The following is a 16,144-nucleotide window of genomic DNA, read 5'->3' on the forward strand; positions in this document are numbered from 1 at the left end:
CTCCTGGCCCTTCTTTAAATATACCAAAGAGGCTAGATTATTCACCACAGAGTGAACTGCTTTCCCTCAAGGCTAAGGCAACAGCGCATTTCTTCAAACCTGTGGCAGAGGGGTTTACAAGGGTCGCATTCTGGTGAAGGAAGAACATGCCCCCGGACCTTATAGTGAAGGGGCTCTAAATAGGTTGGAGGTGCAGATGTGGAATCTCTCTATATATATTTGCCTCTACGGTCTTCATTTTCTAGGGCTGTTCTCAAACGTTCAGGAAGGTTTTCAAATGCCAGACACCGAAGGTGATCCGAGGCTTCCACAATTCAGTCATATGATTCATTTTCTAAACTATGACTCCTGGATTTTTGGCCTCGACTTCTGTTGTTCTATCCAATCACATTGCAAAGCCAAAATCATTTCAAAAGTTAAAATGACATTGGTGGTTTTACTGTACTTTGAGGTGCTGTTAGCAACAGTAGCTGTTAACACAAAGGAAACTCCATGGGGTAATTATGTGTTATGTAAACCACTCGTATTTGTGTCTTCTGAGCATATTGCTCGCTATTCAGTTATTTTGTTTCATTTGTACCCCACTTTCTTCCCAATGGGATTCAAAGTGACTGAGCACATTCTCCCCTTTTCCATTTTATCCTCACAACCATCCTGTGAGGTAGGTTAGAATGTACTACTGCCAAGGTCATCCAACAAGCCCCTGTGGCAGAGGGGGAATTCCAACTTGGTTGTCCCAGATTCTACATTTTCACCACTACACCACACTGATTTTTATTAACCTGGGATTTCACCATGCTGAATAATCTGATATCTACAGACTTTGCTACCTTGCTGTCTGTAATGACTTTCGATCGTTAATGAACAAATGAAAATACTACCAGCTCCAGTATATGTTTTAGTGGCAAAAAGAGGGGGGGGCTTGTATTTCTCCCTTTGTTATGATAGTAACATGATCATTTCTACCCCAAAAATTACTTCCCATGCCATTTTTCCTACTGCCTGTGTTATGAATCACTGTATTATCAGATTTTTGTATCTTTGGAATGAAACAGAACCATCAGATGCCCTATAGATGCAAGTGACTGAGTGCTTTTGCTGTGGTTTGTGTAAATTTAGTTGGCCTGTGCGACATTGAGTCCTTCAGGGTAGGGTTACCAAAGACGAGTAGGATCTGGAGTGTTCTCAGAATTCCAACTGACCTCCAGACTACACAGGTCACTTCCCCTGGAGGAAATGGCAGCTTCCAGTATAAAATATGGTATAAGTAGGAGAAAAACGTCCTAGAGTGACATTATCTTCCCATTGAGCTCCCTCCATTTGCCAAGCTCTACCCTCTCTGAATCTCCAGTGATTTCCATTTGTCAAAACTGAGCTTGATAGGATGAAGACCTAATGGCTGAGGAGCAAAGGGAGGGGACAAGAGGGCAAAGAGACACTTCTGTACAATGTAAATAAATACCTTTTTTTTGTTTGCCCTGAAATCATAGACCTGTGGGCTTTTCAAGGCAAGAGACTAACAGAGTTGGTTTGCCTTTGCCTGCCTCTGCATGGTGACCTAGTATTCTTGGTGGTTTCCTATCCAAAAACTGATGAGAGCTGAGTAGCTTCCAAGATCTGACAAGCTTCAGGTTAGCTTGGGCTGCTCAGGTCAGGGCAAATAAATACATGTTCAAAGAAAATCATTGAGTAACTTCGGTTTGTGCCTAACCAACCTGCAGCTTCTTAGTGCTAAGGAGAAAACTGGCCCCCAGAAAATAAATGACTGCCTGAAAGTTGCACTTCTGGGGGGGGGAGGGCTGAGCTGCTCTCCTTCTGCGTGAAACAGAAGAGATGGGAATGGGGATATCTCTCCTACCTCCACCTGAACATGTGGTTGAGGGGCCATTGGCTGACTAAAGATGTGTGTTGGCCACCTATCATAGAACCTGTAAAATAGCTCAGGTCCGGGAACAGTTTAGTCTGGTTTTGCATGTTGAGGACATCTCTTACAATACATTATATAGGTTTGGTTTTAATTTTTTGTTTTAAAGTGTGCTATAACACAGAGCTAATAATCCTCACCCCCCACACACTCATTCCATTATTAACTGGAAATCAAATGTCAAAGTTAAGTAAAGGTCAGTATTGTTGTACCAAGGAGGCTTGTGAACGTGAATGCCCTCTGGCCTGTGTCCTGACATGTAAAATCTTCATAGGTTTATATGCTTTGGGCAATCTCTTCTGCAGGAAAATCAAGATGTTTTGCAGTGGTCTCACTTTTAGCCCCCCCTCCCTCCCATGTGAAGCAATTAGGTTTTATTGTTGAAATCAAAAGCAACTCTCTCAAGTCCTTGAAATGTCTCCCACAAAAGAAGGCTCTGAAGCAAAACACAGAACTGGTTCTGCATATCTGATGCTGCAAGCATGTTTATATTTCAGACAGACTAAGGCAAAGGAAATTGACTGTACATGGATGTCTGTTCCATTCCTGTCATGGCCTCCAGCCTTTATATAGATTGTACTGTACTTCTCAGTACAATCTATATACTTCTTTGTTTTGCCTATCCAGAATTCACCAAAAAAAAAAAAGAAACCATTAAAATTAAATACGAAATTCTCATCCACCCTCCCCGTTTAAATCTCTGACACATTTCAGGAGAATTACAAAGATCAGATGTATATATCTTCTCTTTTTAGCAGAACAGAGAGCTGTGTCAGCTTGCAAGAGTATCCATGGGAGTGGGGGGCTGATCTTAGTTGCCCCTCTAGGGTCCTTTAGTCAATTACTGTCTTCTTGAGAGCTTCATGTCTTACTGACTGCCCTGCCAGCCAATACTTCTTTTGCTATTCAAATCCTCTTGGGCTGGAGGGAAGTTTCTCTCTCTTTCCCCACTGATTATGTTGGTGTACTCCTTTCTACATAACTAGATCCACTCCAGGTTAATCTGGCTGTGCCATTTGATACTCTGAGGGTGCTCTGGGATGACTAGGCTTTACTAACTAAAATATAGTTTTAAAAATAGGAATATCACTGATGTGGATGATTTGTGTGTGTGATCCAAATTGATCCACTGTTTTATCTTTTAGATCCCCACCTCCTTCGAACAATGACTCCTGAGAATATGTGTCATGTGACTCCTCCTTCCCGGCTGGAGCATCCTCCTCCACCCCCACCACCCCCACCCCCCCACCTCCAGGGGCTGCCACCTCACGCACACCAGCCGCAACACAGCCACCACTATCCCAGCATGCAGCGGGACATGTACATGAAGGCTGAGCCACTGATGCCACAATTCACTATTGGACAGGGCATGTCACCTGGGGATCTCCACCATGCCCAGCAGTCACAGATGCTTCACCAGCTTCTGCAGCAGCATGGAACAGAGTGAGTCTTTGGGGCAAGAACAGGCAGAATAAAAAGGAGGGCACTAAGTGCTTGAACCCTATTTTCCTGATGATTGCTTTGTTCCTTTGGCTCTCCAATAGTGGGAATGGTCCTGAGTGATAGTGAAATTCTGATGTCTTGCTACATTTCAAAGGGTTTGCTTCATGTAATAGTAAGATACTAAAGGATGAGCATGCTGTCTGAGGTTATGATCATGTTCTAAAACCAATACAGGTGCTGGGTCAATAAGTGTGGTTCTGAATGTGAGAATGGTGGCTTCCCCCAAAGATTCTTTCTGTCTGTCTGTTGGTGTAGACTTCGTCCTCACTTTTTTCCTTAGGCTGTTAATTTTGTTTTCCTCATTTGAGTGTAACTTTTTTGAAAAGGCATCTTGATTGAAGACACAACTGTCCTTCCCATAATGGACAGCCACAATCACTGCTTTAGAGAAGCACACAAAATCAAATTATGTCCTCATCTCTTCTTCCTGCTACCCCCCTGTTTAGTTCATATAATAAACTGCCTTAACTGCCTTGGGATATGTCAGAAATACATCAGATTAATTGATTCAGTGAAATAATGGTACCCAGGGGTTACATGATTGAATGTCATATTCAGTTTTATAGTAAAAACTGCAAGTCAGGGGGGAAAAACCCCTGACTTGGGTAGCCCAGGCCACGTTGTTTTCCTCAGACATTGGAAGCTAAGCACGGTCATCCTTGAATAGTGCTCAGATGTGAGATTACCAAGGAAGTCCAGGGTCTCTATACAGAGGAACACAATGGTAGAACATCTCTGATTGTCTCTTGCCATGAAAATCCACAGCACTTTCTACCACCAAGGAAGGTAAGAAGATGGAGCAGCAAATGAAGATACCTGGAAAAGTGACTCTGTATCTTCTAATAATACGTATCTATGAGCCATTGAGTCAATGGCAAGAGACATTCAGAGGTGGTTTGCCTTTGCTGACCACTGTGTAGCAGTCCTGGATTTCTTTGGTGGTCTCCCATCCACATACTAACTGGGGCTGACCCTGCTTAGCATCTGAAACCTGGTGAGAGAGGGCTAGCCTGGGCAGTCCAGATCAGGGCAATTCCTTATGAACTTACAAAGACTTAGACTGAAGACTCGCTTCACACACACACCCTGTCCAGTTGTGTTAAACCAAGATAGGTCAGTTCTTCTCCCTTCCCCTGGAATTCCTCTTCCCAGTGGTGTCCTATGTGACCCCTTTTACTCTCTGCCCAAGTCAGGAAATTTGATCTCAGCTGATTCTTTCACTGGCAGGGCAGAACATATTTCTCTTGCTAGGGTGATCAGAGGAGAGAGCTAAAGACTACCTCACCCAATCTGCCATTGTAAGATACAATATCCTAGGCTCTTCTGTCTCTCCCCCCCCCCCCCATCATTTTACACAGTGGTCACCAGAGTGTTACTGTTGGGTGGCAACATCGTGCCAGGACAAAAGATGTCATTATGGGAATGGAGCAGGGGGGAAGGCAATGTCTTCAGCAAGACTTAAAAGCTGCTCTTGGATATATTCGATAAAATTACCAAAAAAGGGAATTTTAAGAACACTTTACGCTTGCTTTTAAAATAACTCATAACTGTAATAATCTTAACCATGCATGAAATACTATCTTTCCCCTTTTCTCAAGTAAAGGGATTTGTGCTTTTGGTGTGCATGCTTACTTCAGAGGCCGATTTAATTGTTGACGATATTAGTTATTCAGGGCTGAACTAGATGCTGCATACACATACATGTAAAAAAACGTATGCTACTCCCCCATACACAGTTTTGAGCTGGAGTGATTTGAAATGAGATCCATGAGTGAATGTTTCGTTTGTTCCCTATTTACCACTCCTGTGCTTCAAACATGTTTTTGGAAACACATGTAGAGGAAAATGTTTTTTGGGGATAGGGGATTTCTCCTCTTCATGTTGCCATAAGCTACTTTTCATGTAAAGTACCTTGCAAGTAGAAATCTCACATTTGGATTCACATTGCTATATGTTCCTCTGTACAAAAAACACTGAGCCTCTTGTGGCGCAGAGTGGTAAGGCAGCCGCCTGAAAGCTCTGCCCATGAGGCTGGGAGTTCAATCCCAGCAGCCGGCTCAAGGTTGACTCAGCCTTCCATCCTTCCGAGGTCGGTAAAATGAGTACCCAGCTTGCTGGGGGGTAAACGGTAATGACTGGGGAAGGCACTGGCAAACCACCCCGTATTGAGTCTGCCAAGAAAACGCTAGAGGGCGTCACCCCAAGGGTCAGACATGACCTGGTGCTTGCACAGGGGATACCTTTACCTTTACAAAAAACACCCACAGATAGAAAAACAGATGTCAAAAAATAGCATTCCACAGTGCGGTCCTAAGCAGAGTGACACCCTTCTAAAGCCATTGACTTCAGTAGATTTAGGAGGGTATAAGTCTGCACTACAGTAGGATTACACTAGCCTGTTCCCTGATGTGCTGGCTTTTTATGTACAGAGTTTGCGTATGGAGGCATATTCAAACGTGTAAGCATCCATTTCACTGAGAATCTGCTGAACTGTAAGAGCAGTTCAGTTATGGGGGGCGGGTGGACTGTGCCCCTCTGTCTTCAAACAGAGGTGAGACAGCCATCTTCCATGAATACGCTAGCTTTAGATTTCCTGCATTAAGTCAGGATTTTAGAATAGACCCTTGCTAACCATAGGACTCCATAACACTTGTGGTATTCCTTGTGCGGACTGTGAGGTCAGAGAATGATACAGTGATAGTCTCTGATTGGTTGGGATCAGCATCCCATCTTGACACAAACCTCAACAGATGCCAGTTCATCCATGTCTTGCCCACAGAAAATATGGAATAGCTTGTTAATGTTCTTGTGTTCCCATTAGACTTCTTTGCCCCTTTTTCTCACTTTGGCCAGCCTCCTTCTGTTTCAGTGTATGCTTTTGGCCCCCACAGCCTTCCGGTACACCCTGCCAAGAAGAGGAAACATTCAGAGTCTCCCCCAAGTACTCTTAATGCCCAGATGCTCAATGGGATGATAAAGCAGGAGCCGGGTACCGGGTCAGTGCCGCTCAACCCTGACAGAGTCCAAACACCTCCCTGGCATCAGCAGGGATCACTCTCACCAGGTATGTGGTCTTCGTCCCTGGTTCCTTGTAGTATTGCCCATATCCAGATATTGTTCACATTCCAAAAAGGGAGAAACTCTGCAGCATGGTGGGGAAATGCCAGCGTGGAGATAGCAGAATGGCAGCATGTCTTGAGAGTGGGAATATTCAGTTGTGGCCAACTGACAGTGGGAAAAGAGAGTTTGATTGCTGAGAGAGAATGAAAGAAAACATTCCTGTTCCTAGGATAGAAACGTTTTAAAATAATTAGTGTTTATGGGAATATCCCATGGCAAGTGAACTCTGCAAAAGCAGGATAGGAATAAATAACTTTTTTACAACAGCAGGGCAATCATGTGTTGGTTTGTGGGCACACTTAAACATATCCTTTTCCTGTTGTCACAGGCTTGATTCAGGACAATGACAGTTTGAATGGCTCTTACCTAGATCCCAACTATCAGTCTATAAAATGGCAGCCACACCAGCAGAACAAGTGGGCAACACTATTCGACGCTAACTACAAGGAGCTGTGAGTATAATTATATTGTTGTCGCTACCTCCTAGCCATCCCAGATGAGAGAATGATACTTTGCCAGAGTTCCCTTTCTGTTCACTCAACTCAGAGACCCATTATGCACGGGGGTTTTAGCGCACATTCGGGGTGGAATGGCGGCGACTAAAATCACGGATAACGCACAGAGCCGGATGCAACCGGCTGCAGCTTCGGTGCATGCCGCCGAAAAAGCCGCGTCAGTGAAACGCGGAAGAAAGCGCAGCTTCCGGGTGAGCGGGGCGCAACCAGAAGCGGCGCCCGGATCGGCGCGTGCATAATCGGTTACTCTGGGTTTTGCCGCCATCGCGCCCCGCCCCGTGTATAACCGGTATGCGTCGCGTCTTCCCCCTCCGCGTTTTCCATGTGACCCGAAATCGCCGTTTCGGCGGCCGTGCATAATGGGCCAGAGGGGCACTGCTCTCAAATCTGTGCTTTCCTCTAAAGAAATTAGTTGGCAGGTGACGGCCACCTCCTCACATACAGACACTTCAATAGTTATTATTATTTACCAGAGCTGAGACAGAACAAGTTTGGCAGAAAATTTGTGGTGAGGCATCTAGAGCATCTCATAAGATCCTTATAAATGCTTATGAGATGGCAGTAAGGCTAACAAAATGGAATATTTTGAGGCCTCTGTCTACTCTAGCTCATGCCCAACACAATTATTTAGAACAATTCGATCTCTGACATCCTTGACTAAAGGACTGTCTAAAATTGCTCAATTGGATATTAGCTGTGAGGCTTTTGTGAGCTTTTTTGTGGAGAAAATCTTGTTGCTCCACAAAGACCTGTATGCCAATTCTGATACAGTTAGTGAACTGGAGGCCCCTTGGACATCTCAAGGTCCTATTTTGGGCTGTTTCAGTCTGCTCTCCTTGGCCAATGTGCACAGGACTCTACCATGTGCTTCCTGGACTCATGTCCCTCATGATTGGAGAAAACTGGTGAGGAGATTTCTGTTGATGGGTGGTCATCTGTCAACACCTCCAAATTTTCTGGGCAAGTGGCTGTGGAGGCTGTGGTGGATTGACTTAAGCACAGTCATCTGAAGTAAAATCCAGCTAAGATGGAGGTCTGTTGGCTGGGTTAGCACATCCAGGATAGTGCAGTGCAACCCCCAGCTCATGACAGTGGTCCATTTGGAGCCTGGATACGGCTATGGAGGCCCAGGTCACAAACATCTCTCCCCAGGCATTCTAACATCTTTACCAGAAACAATTTGCAGCTTACCTATAGACAACAAACTTAGCCACTGTGATCCATGCAATGTTCACTTCCAGAGTAGACTTCTGTAACTTGCTCTACATAGAGCTGCCCCTTGAAGCTGCTCTGGAAACTCCAATTGGTCCAGAATATAGGAATTTAGGTCCTGACATATTACACTTATGCTCTCCCAGTTATACTGACTCCAGATTGGAGACTGGATCAGGTTCAGGGTCTTGACTCTGACTGCCTCTTCCCTTATATTCCCCAAAGAGTGTTAAGATTGAACAATCAAAATTTGCTCAAGGTCCCTGCCCCCAGAGTGATAAAGCTGGTCTTGACCAGGGCCAGGGCTGGTGGAATGCTCTGCCTGAGGAGATCAGAGCTCTCTGGGATCCTAAATTATTCCAGAGGACCTGCAAAATGGAACTTTTCCTGTAGGCTTATGATTGAGGCCAGGAAAAAAATAGCATAGATTCTGGCCTCCCTGCCTGAGAACCCATCTGCCAATAAAAATCCTTCCAAGTTCTAACCAACTCCCAGGAAAGTTCAAATCCTTAGGAGGAGGCAGTTTTTTATGTTAAAATGTTTTATTGCTTAATTTATGGTTATTTTAAGTTTGCTGTCAGTAGCTCTAAGTCAATCAGGGAAAGTTAGGGTATAAATAAAAATATTAGTTACAACTATATTTATTACTATTTAGTACAATTACAGACTAATGAAATGCATAGGGGAGATCCTTCCCCTACACTTGCCCACCATTCACCCTCTGGTCCTCCTGTCTGCATCACCAGTGCTCCTCCCTCCTCCTGCTGTCAACCTGGCTTACATGAGGATCTGTGACCCTGCTCTTCTGTTTTCCCTCTTGTAGAGGGTGGCATTGGTAGGAGGGTGGCGCTCACTTCCATGTTTCCCCTACCCACCTGCAGCATGACTACCTCCTGTGCCAATCTTGCTCAGGTAGCACTGCTGCCTCTCCATCTTACAACCTGCTCCATCTTACACATGTTGCAGCTAATGGACACATGGTCATGCAAGCTCAGAAAATGCTCCTCTGTTTAAGGGAAATGTAAACCCCCCCCCTCTATTTTTTAAACGCTGTAGATTTTTCTGCAAACCTATGCATTTCCCCAAGTTTTTAAAGCTATGTTTTCTTTCTACATGACCCTGATTTCTAGATTTAAGTATCTGCAGAAGGACCATATTTAGAATTAGTTATGTTGATTATTTACAAGCACCTGAAATTAATGTTGATCATAAATACACATGTACCCTGGCTTTCTACTATAGTAATCAAGGCAGGTTATCACAAATAACAGCAACCCAAGGACTGTTATGGGGAAAGGGTGGGTAAACAAAGACACTCCTTCCCCAAGAAGCTGGCAAGTACTTTGATTTTAGGTGGGAAATGCACATGAGTCCCCTGCATTTCTTCTCTCTCTTTAGACAATTCATTATGTGGGCATTTCTTAATCAGCATTCAGTCAGGTTACACAGAGATGAGGAAAATGAGGCTTGGGAAGAAGTGTATCCAAGGAGTGTAATCATCAGGGAGATATATGAGCATGTATATGTACCACTGTCATCCTCAAAATCACCTGCCATTTTGCATGTTGTGAAGTGTCTGCAGGAAGGGTGGTTTAGCTCTCTGGGCACCCCCACAGATTCTTCTCTAAGTCTGAGGACAGCAACAGTTACCATAAAAGTTTGGTTAGGCTAGAAATGAGGTTCACAGAAAAAATGAATGGAGACTCTATAAAAGGGCACGTCAAGTAAAAAAGGGGGAGGGAAAGACATTGGAAAGAGAACGGTGAAGAAAAGGCAATGAGATAAGGTATATAAACCAAAGGTTAGCTGTGGGGGTGTAGTGGAAGTGAACAAAACAAGAATGGGTCAGTCTTCGGAAGCAACAACAATTGAGAAAAAGTAAAGATGGCTTTAGGGATAAAGAGAGCCTAGACAAAGAAAGCAAAAGGCCTGGCTGTGGAGGGGTCAGTGGGGAACAGTGGACGGAGATAGTGTGAGAACCAAGGAGCTGGGGGCAGTTGGTCAAGGGCAGGTGGGCCTCTACAAAGGATACCCCCAGGAGGTGAGAGCAAAGGGCAGGGAGAAGTGAATGAATGCAGCTCGTAAGCAAGAGAGACAAATGTTCAACACGAAACCACCATAGATCCTCCCCACATTCCAGAAAGGTGATAGAGGAACTGGCAAGCAGCCGGACAGATTCCAGGAATAGCCTCCTTTCAAGAATGCTCCCCACCCCTTGATTTCTATACAACTTACATCTCCTGTTTGGCCCTGTTTTGAGAGATGCTGCCTGTGATGGCAAACCAAACGAGATTCTTGTTGGACTTCTTGAGAACAGTGTGGAGGAGAGGGCCAGTGATCCCCTCAGGCCAGCTGTGGCATCAGAGGTGGGCCGCCTTTGCAGGGCCCAGGGATTCCCGGGCAGAGCTCGGTGGCGGCAGCTGTTTTCTCAAGGTCTTGCTGAAAGAAATTTATCTGGGGTCCTTCAGAGGGCGTAATGGGAGTACAATATTTATTCATTGCAGTAGCCAAAGGCCAGAGCAATCTGAAATAAATTTTCAGATGTAAAATGTTCCAGTAACAGCTTCCTCCATGCAACAGAAAGCCTCACAGAGGCTTAATCAAGGCACGTGCAGTTATACTTTGGACATATTAGTGTCTAGCAATAGACATGAATTTGATTTAAATGTATGTAAATATTTATTTTTAATTATTTCAATTAATCTTTAATTCTACAAAGATGATAGATTGAAAAGTCATTTTTAAGAGGTTATACTAGTTTTGTCCTAAAATTGGAGGCAACAATGGCAAAAATCACCACTATTGTTATTTTTTGATCCTGACCCCCTAGGCTATTGTGAGGAATTGTAGTAGCAAAATGTACTAATTTCAGGCTATAAGTACATCTTTCCATTGCATCTTCTAGATATCCTTATTATTATATTATTTTATTTCATTCTACAAGCTCAGAGTCATTACTGTTTATCCAGTTGGCAATGGGCCCTTTCTGTTACTTTATGCATACTTGGTAATTATTTCGAAACATCTTACACTAGCTTTATGAGACTTGTCCTCAAATTAGGGGGGAAACAATGGCGTTTTATGTATACAAACTTTTAAACTGCCTGTTTTAAATTAGTCCTGTGTATAGTTGGCAGTAAGAGAAGTACTTAACATTGGCTCACTCCATCTTGGGAAGACAGGGTAGATACCTCTTAGAAGGATTTCCCCTGAATAATGGAGTGCATTTTAAGGCCCAGAATTTAGATGCTTCGAGTTTTGACCATAGCAACAAACTCATTTTTATTGGTCAGGTATCATGAAGATGCTCCTGGGAAGCCTACAAAACTCGGCCACACATCAAGGTTTTCATCATGAAGTGCTCAAGAGCTGCATCACATTTGTATTTTTAAACCTGAGTAAAAAAAAGTTGCCCCTAAGTTTACATGGCAAATTACTTGTCTGATGCTAACAATTAGGAATGAAACTTGCAGGCTAAAATCATCTGGTTTCTGTGCAATAAGTTGAGAAACAGTGCCTGTTATTTCCTGGTCATTGCTTTTGAATTTAGGCTGATAACAAAAATCAGGGTTTGATGTTCTTTTTCCTCTTGCTTGAGGCTGCCCACCCCCCCTTCATCAATAACTGTTTAAGAAATGTTTCAGTCAGCAAATGCAACATGAATGCAGTATTCTTTCCTTACTTTCCTGTGGTAAGCAGCCATTCTTGAAAGAAAGAAAGAAAGAAAGAAAGAAAGAAAGAAAGAAAGAAAGAAAGAAAGAAAGAAAGAAAGAAAGAAAGAAAGAAAGAAAGAACCTTTTAAAAGAGCAGCATAAACATTTAATCTTTTTAATATTTGTTCAAGACCTTATTTATAGCTATTTGTTAATGTTTCATGGGGGGTAGAGAGAGAAATTTACAATGCCATCTTAAGCAGAACTAAACTTTCTAAGCCCATTTCCTTCAAAGAATTTAGAAGGCTGTTATTCTGTTTAGGATTGCACAGCGATGTTGCACATATCAGCCAATCCGCAGTTTGTATAGCTGGCAGGAACAGGGGTGTAGTCTGCACGTGGCTTTCTACCCACTCCCAGTTTGAATAAATCCCTCCCTCTACACTGAATTCAATTTCCATTTTGATTTTGAGTGCTTAAAACTTTCTCTCTGCAACATGCATGATTGATTCAGAGTGACCCAACCTTTCCCCCATGATATCCAGAAGTGGATATAAGCCTCGATATTTGAAAAACCAGCATCAGTAAATGTGCCGATTTTTGCTATTTGTGAATTAACTCCCTTCTCCATGCCTCATAGCAAAGCAGTCTTCCCTGATTGGCCAGGGTGTCAGTTCAAAGACTTCCTGATTCCCGGTTGCAAGGCTTGTCTTAAAGTGACTGCACTCCAGAAGTCCTAACTTCTCTCAGTAGAGATTTGCTTCTTGAATTTATTTTCCCCTTCTCTGCTGTCTCCAATCCTCTCCAATCTTCACCCTCGTTCAAGAAAAGAAAGAGACCCCTGCTGCACTTGGCTCCCCTCCCTGCTCTGAGCTTCCTCAATCAAGTGCGGAACACTTTCTGTTTCAATTGGGAGGGGGGAATAGAGGAAGACCTGAGTTCAAATCAATCTGAATTCAGCAGGATGCACAACGGAAAAAACAAAGTAAGTGTAGAATCAGCCCAGAAGAGATGGCTTCCTCCTGAGGTGGCCATTCCTCTAGGGAAATTTGAACATATGAGTGAAGACTAGTTAATATATTTTCCTGGCAGACTCACCACTCAAGGAACACTCATCTATCTGCACAGCCTTTTTGCGATGTGAGTTGCCTATTTTTAAGTCTGATTCCTTTTACGTAAACAAAGCTTAGCCCCAACTTAAAAAAAAAAACTGGGAAGGAGCTCGGGATAATGTCTTTTTCAACACCTCCCACTCCATTTTGGTATTTCCTCTCTTATTGGACTTTTAGCTTGCCCTCACAGCAAGAAGAAAAGTGTGCTCCCTGAGTAACCTGCCATCTTTATAAGAGTGCCCTCTGGTGGTCACTATACAGCTGAAATGGCTGAACAAATTCAGAGTCCAATGGCACCTTTAAGACCAACAAAGTTTTATTCAAGGTATGAGCTTTCGTGTGCATGCACAGTTCCTCAGACACAATGTCCAATGATACAATGGGGAAGTGTGTGTGCACACAAAAGCTCGTACCTTGAATAAAACTTTGTTGGTCTTAAAGGTGCCACTGGACTCTAAAGTTGTTCTGCTGCTTCAGACCAATGGCTTTTTGAGAAAAGCATTGATAGCAAGTGTGCTCAGGGCTTCTTCCAAACATTTCTTTTCTGTCATGGAAATTACAAAATATAGCAGGGTCAGAATGATGCATGAGTTTCTAAGGACTGGAATTTTTGAAAACCTGCCTCAAAAGATGTTTGCTTTGTACTTAGCTCTTTTTCATTTACCGTATTTGCCCGCGTATAAGACGACTGGGCATATAAGACGACCCCCCCCCCCAACATTTCCACTCAAAATATAGAGTTTGTTACATTACATTATAGTACTATGGGCCACTATGGGCAGCTATGTCTATCCCAACTGAAGTACACCGTATAGGACGACCCCCCCATTTGGAGGCATGTTTTTCAGGGGGGGGAAGTAGTCTTATACGCCAGCAAATACTGTATATAAATAGTAGAGATGGGTGAGATTCATTTTTCCTATCTAGTGGATAATGATGATGGAGAAGAGGGTGTGCTTCAGCAGACTGACTATGGTGAATGGAGACAGAGAGCATGTTGGGAGTATTGAGAAACAGCCTGTCAAAGGACTGACAACTGTCTCTGACTTATTTATAAGTGAAGCAGGTATTGCACTACCATACTAGGGTCATGACACATTCCTTCAGCATGTATGTGAGGAGCAGAATGTGGTGTGTTGTGTGCTGTGGCTTTATTACTCAGAGGTCAGGAGCAGAAGATCCTGCATGATGTCCCTCCCCTCCCCTCCTGCCTCACACATGTTGGAAGAACATTTGAGAAGGGCTGTAATTTCTCTTATCACCCATGGAACTAGCCTAGTTTATTTATAATTTATTTATAATTGGATGTATATACCGCCGTTTGCCAAAATGTCTCAGCCTGTGTAGTGGAGTCTCTTTTCAATCAACCTTCATTAATGGCATTTGAAGCAGGGAATTCCATGGGCCTGCCAGCCAGCCTGATTTTATGTTTCCCAGAGTTGCTGCAGATCTACATGAATTTATTTCAGTGATTTGTTCTGACTGTGGAAGGGGATGGGGGAAGTATGAATCATGCTCCCTACACTAAATCTGGAGGACCAGATACTGAAACAATGAGTAAATCACTGATTGAAAGTGATCTTTCATTTTGTTTTGCTGAAATATTCAGGCCAAGATTTATTTTGGAGCAAAAGGGGGGTGGTCTGTTATCCTTACCTGACCTGTCGCAGGCAGATGAGGAGAGATTTGGATTCAGACCAGCTGTTTGTCTGGTGTAATGAATAATAAAAGAAATGGTATCACAATTTCCCTCCCCCTTTATCTCCCCATTAACTGTGTCAGCACAGCAGCAGATCCTAAACCAAACTTTCAGTGCATCATGTCATGGAGATGTTGGTTCACTGCAGCATCCTTGGTCCATCCAGCAAGTAGCATAAGAGAGGTAGTAAAGGAGAACCACAAATGAAATAATCCTTGACAGTCATCCCAGACTTTGTGACTAAATGGATTTTGCCCGATAGTCTGTGAAATGGCTCTGAATGGACCAAGATGAAAACAAATCAACAGTGACTACCAAAAATTAGAAAAGGTAGCTGTGTCAAGGATTTGTCATTTATTTGTCCTGCTTACTTGCTAAAAACATTAATGTTTTGCTAAAAAGCATTAGTGTTCGATCCATAAACAACAATAAAAGGTGTGGCCTGCATCACTTTTTCCTTGTAATGTCTAGCTGAGCATGAAACATTTGATATCACTGCACTATGTAATGCGCCACTTCCTCTGCTGACAACCAGTGAGCTGATTAAAATGTCTGGTAATGCATAACATGGTGTCCTACCAGGCATTTTGTTTGACTAGATGTGAGGAAGAGGGGAAGAGGAGAGAAAAGTAATGAAAGCAGCCCCTTGCTGATTACCATCCTGCTGGTTATTTTCAGCCAGTGGCATGTACACTGTGAAGTACACTTCCAAGAGTGGACTGCGTTGAGCTATAAATTCTGTTTAGAATCATTCTGGTTCTGCAATAGATGGCTAAAACATGTCTTGATTATCTTTTGACAGCCTGGAATGTTACATGGGGTTGTTCCATCTCTAGATGGAATTCATTTAGCAACATCCTCTGGTCACAGTAAAAGGCAATAATGCAAAATCATCATCAGTGTCTGGAATGGTATTTAACTTGTTTTTTTTTAAAAAACAAACCTTGCTCCAATAAGAATCATACTATAAGAATCATGCTGTGTGTACACTGACAACAATTTTTTGTGCTAGAAGCATCTCTATTACAACTGAAATGAATATAAAATAAAACATTCATAACTGCATGTGTGAATGCCCATATTTTCATAATAAGAATTAAATAGTGCATGACACTACCAAGTTTGCTGAGAACTGAGGCATTAGTGGCATGCAAGTTAGAGTTTCAAATCGAAAGAGGCAGGTTGGAGATGCCTAAATCACAAAGTTTGCATTACTGTACAACAAGATTGTACCCACTAACCAAGAAGCGTTTTTTGTTTTGTTGGGGAAGAGAATTTATATTCGGGTTTGTGCCGACTTTGTCACATTTTAAATTTATGAGAGTTTTTATGTTTGGACAGATTCTGGGACATATATCTTACAGTGACACAGAGACTGTAAACTATAGGTACATCATATTACCTTT

General features: G+C 43.0%; 1 protein-coding gene across 6 annotated transcripts in view; it reads left to right on the top strand.

Annotated features, from left to right (window-relative positions):
* Window positions 1-16,144, top strand: part of MYRF (myelin regulatory factor) — a 127,761-nt gene that overhangs the window by 66,338 nt on the left and 45,279 nt on the right. For all 6 annotated transcript variants that reach the window (XM_077321172.1, XM_077321176.1, XM_077321175.1 and 3 more), the window contains 3 exons: window positions 3,070-3,367; window positions 6,319-6,491; window positions 6,876-6,999. In XM_077321172.1, coding sequence (XP_077177287.1) covers window positions 3,070-3,367; window positions 6,319-6,491; window positions 6,876-6,999 — 595 coding nt within the window. The remainder of the gene's footprint in view (window positions 1-3,069; window positions 3,368-6,318; window positions 6,492-6,875; window positions 7,000-16,144) is intronic.

The sequence above is a fragment of the Paroedura picta genome, chromosome 2, assembly GCF_049243985.1.
Source record: "Paroedura picta isolate Pp20150507F chromosome 2, Ppicta_v3.0, whole genome shotgun sequence".
NCBI lineage: Eukaryota > Metazoa > Chordata > Lepidosauria > Squamata > Gekkonidae > Paroedura > Paroedura picta.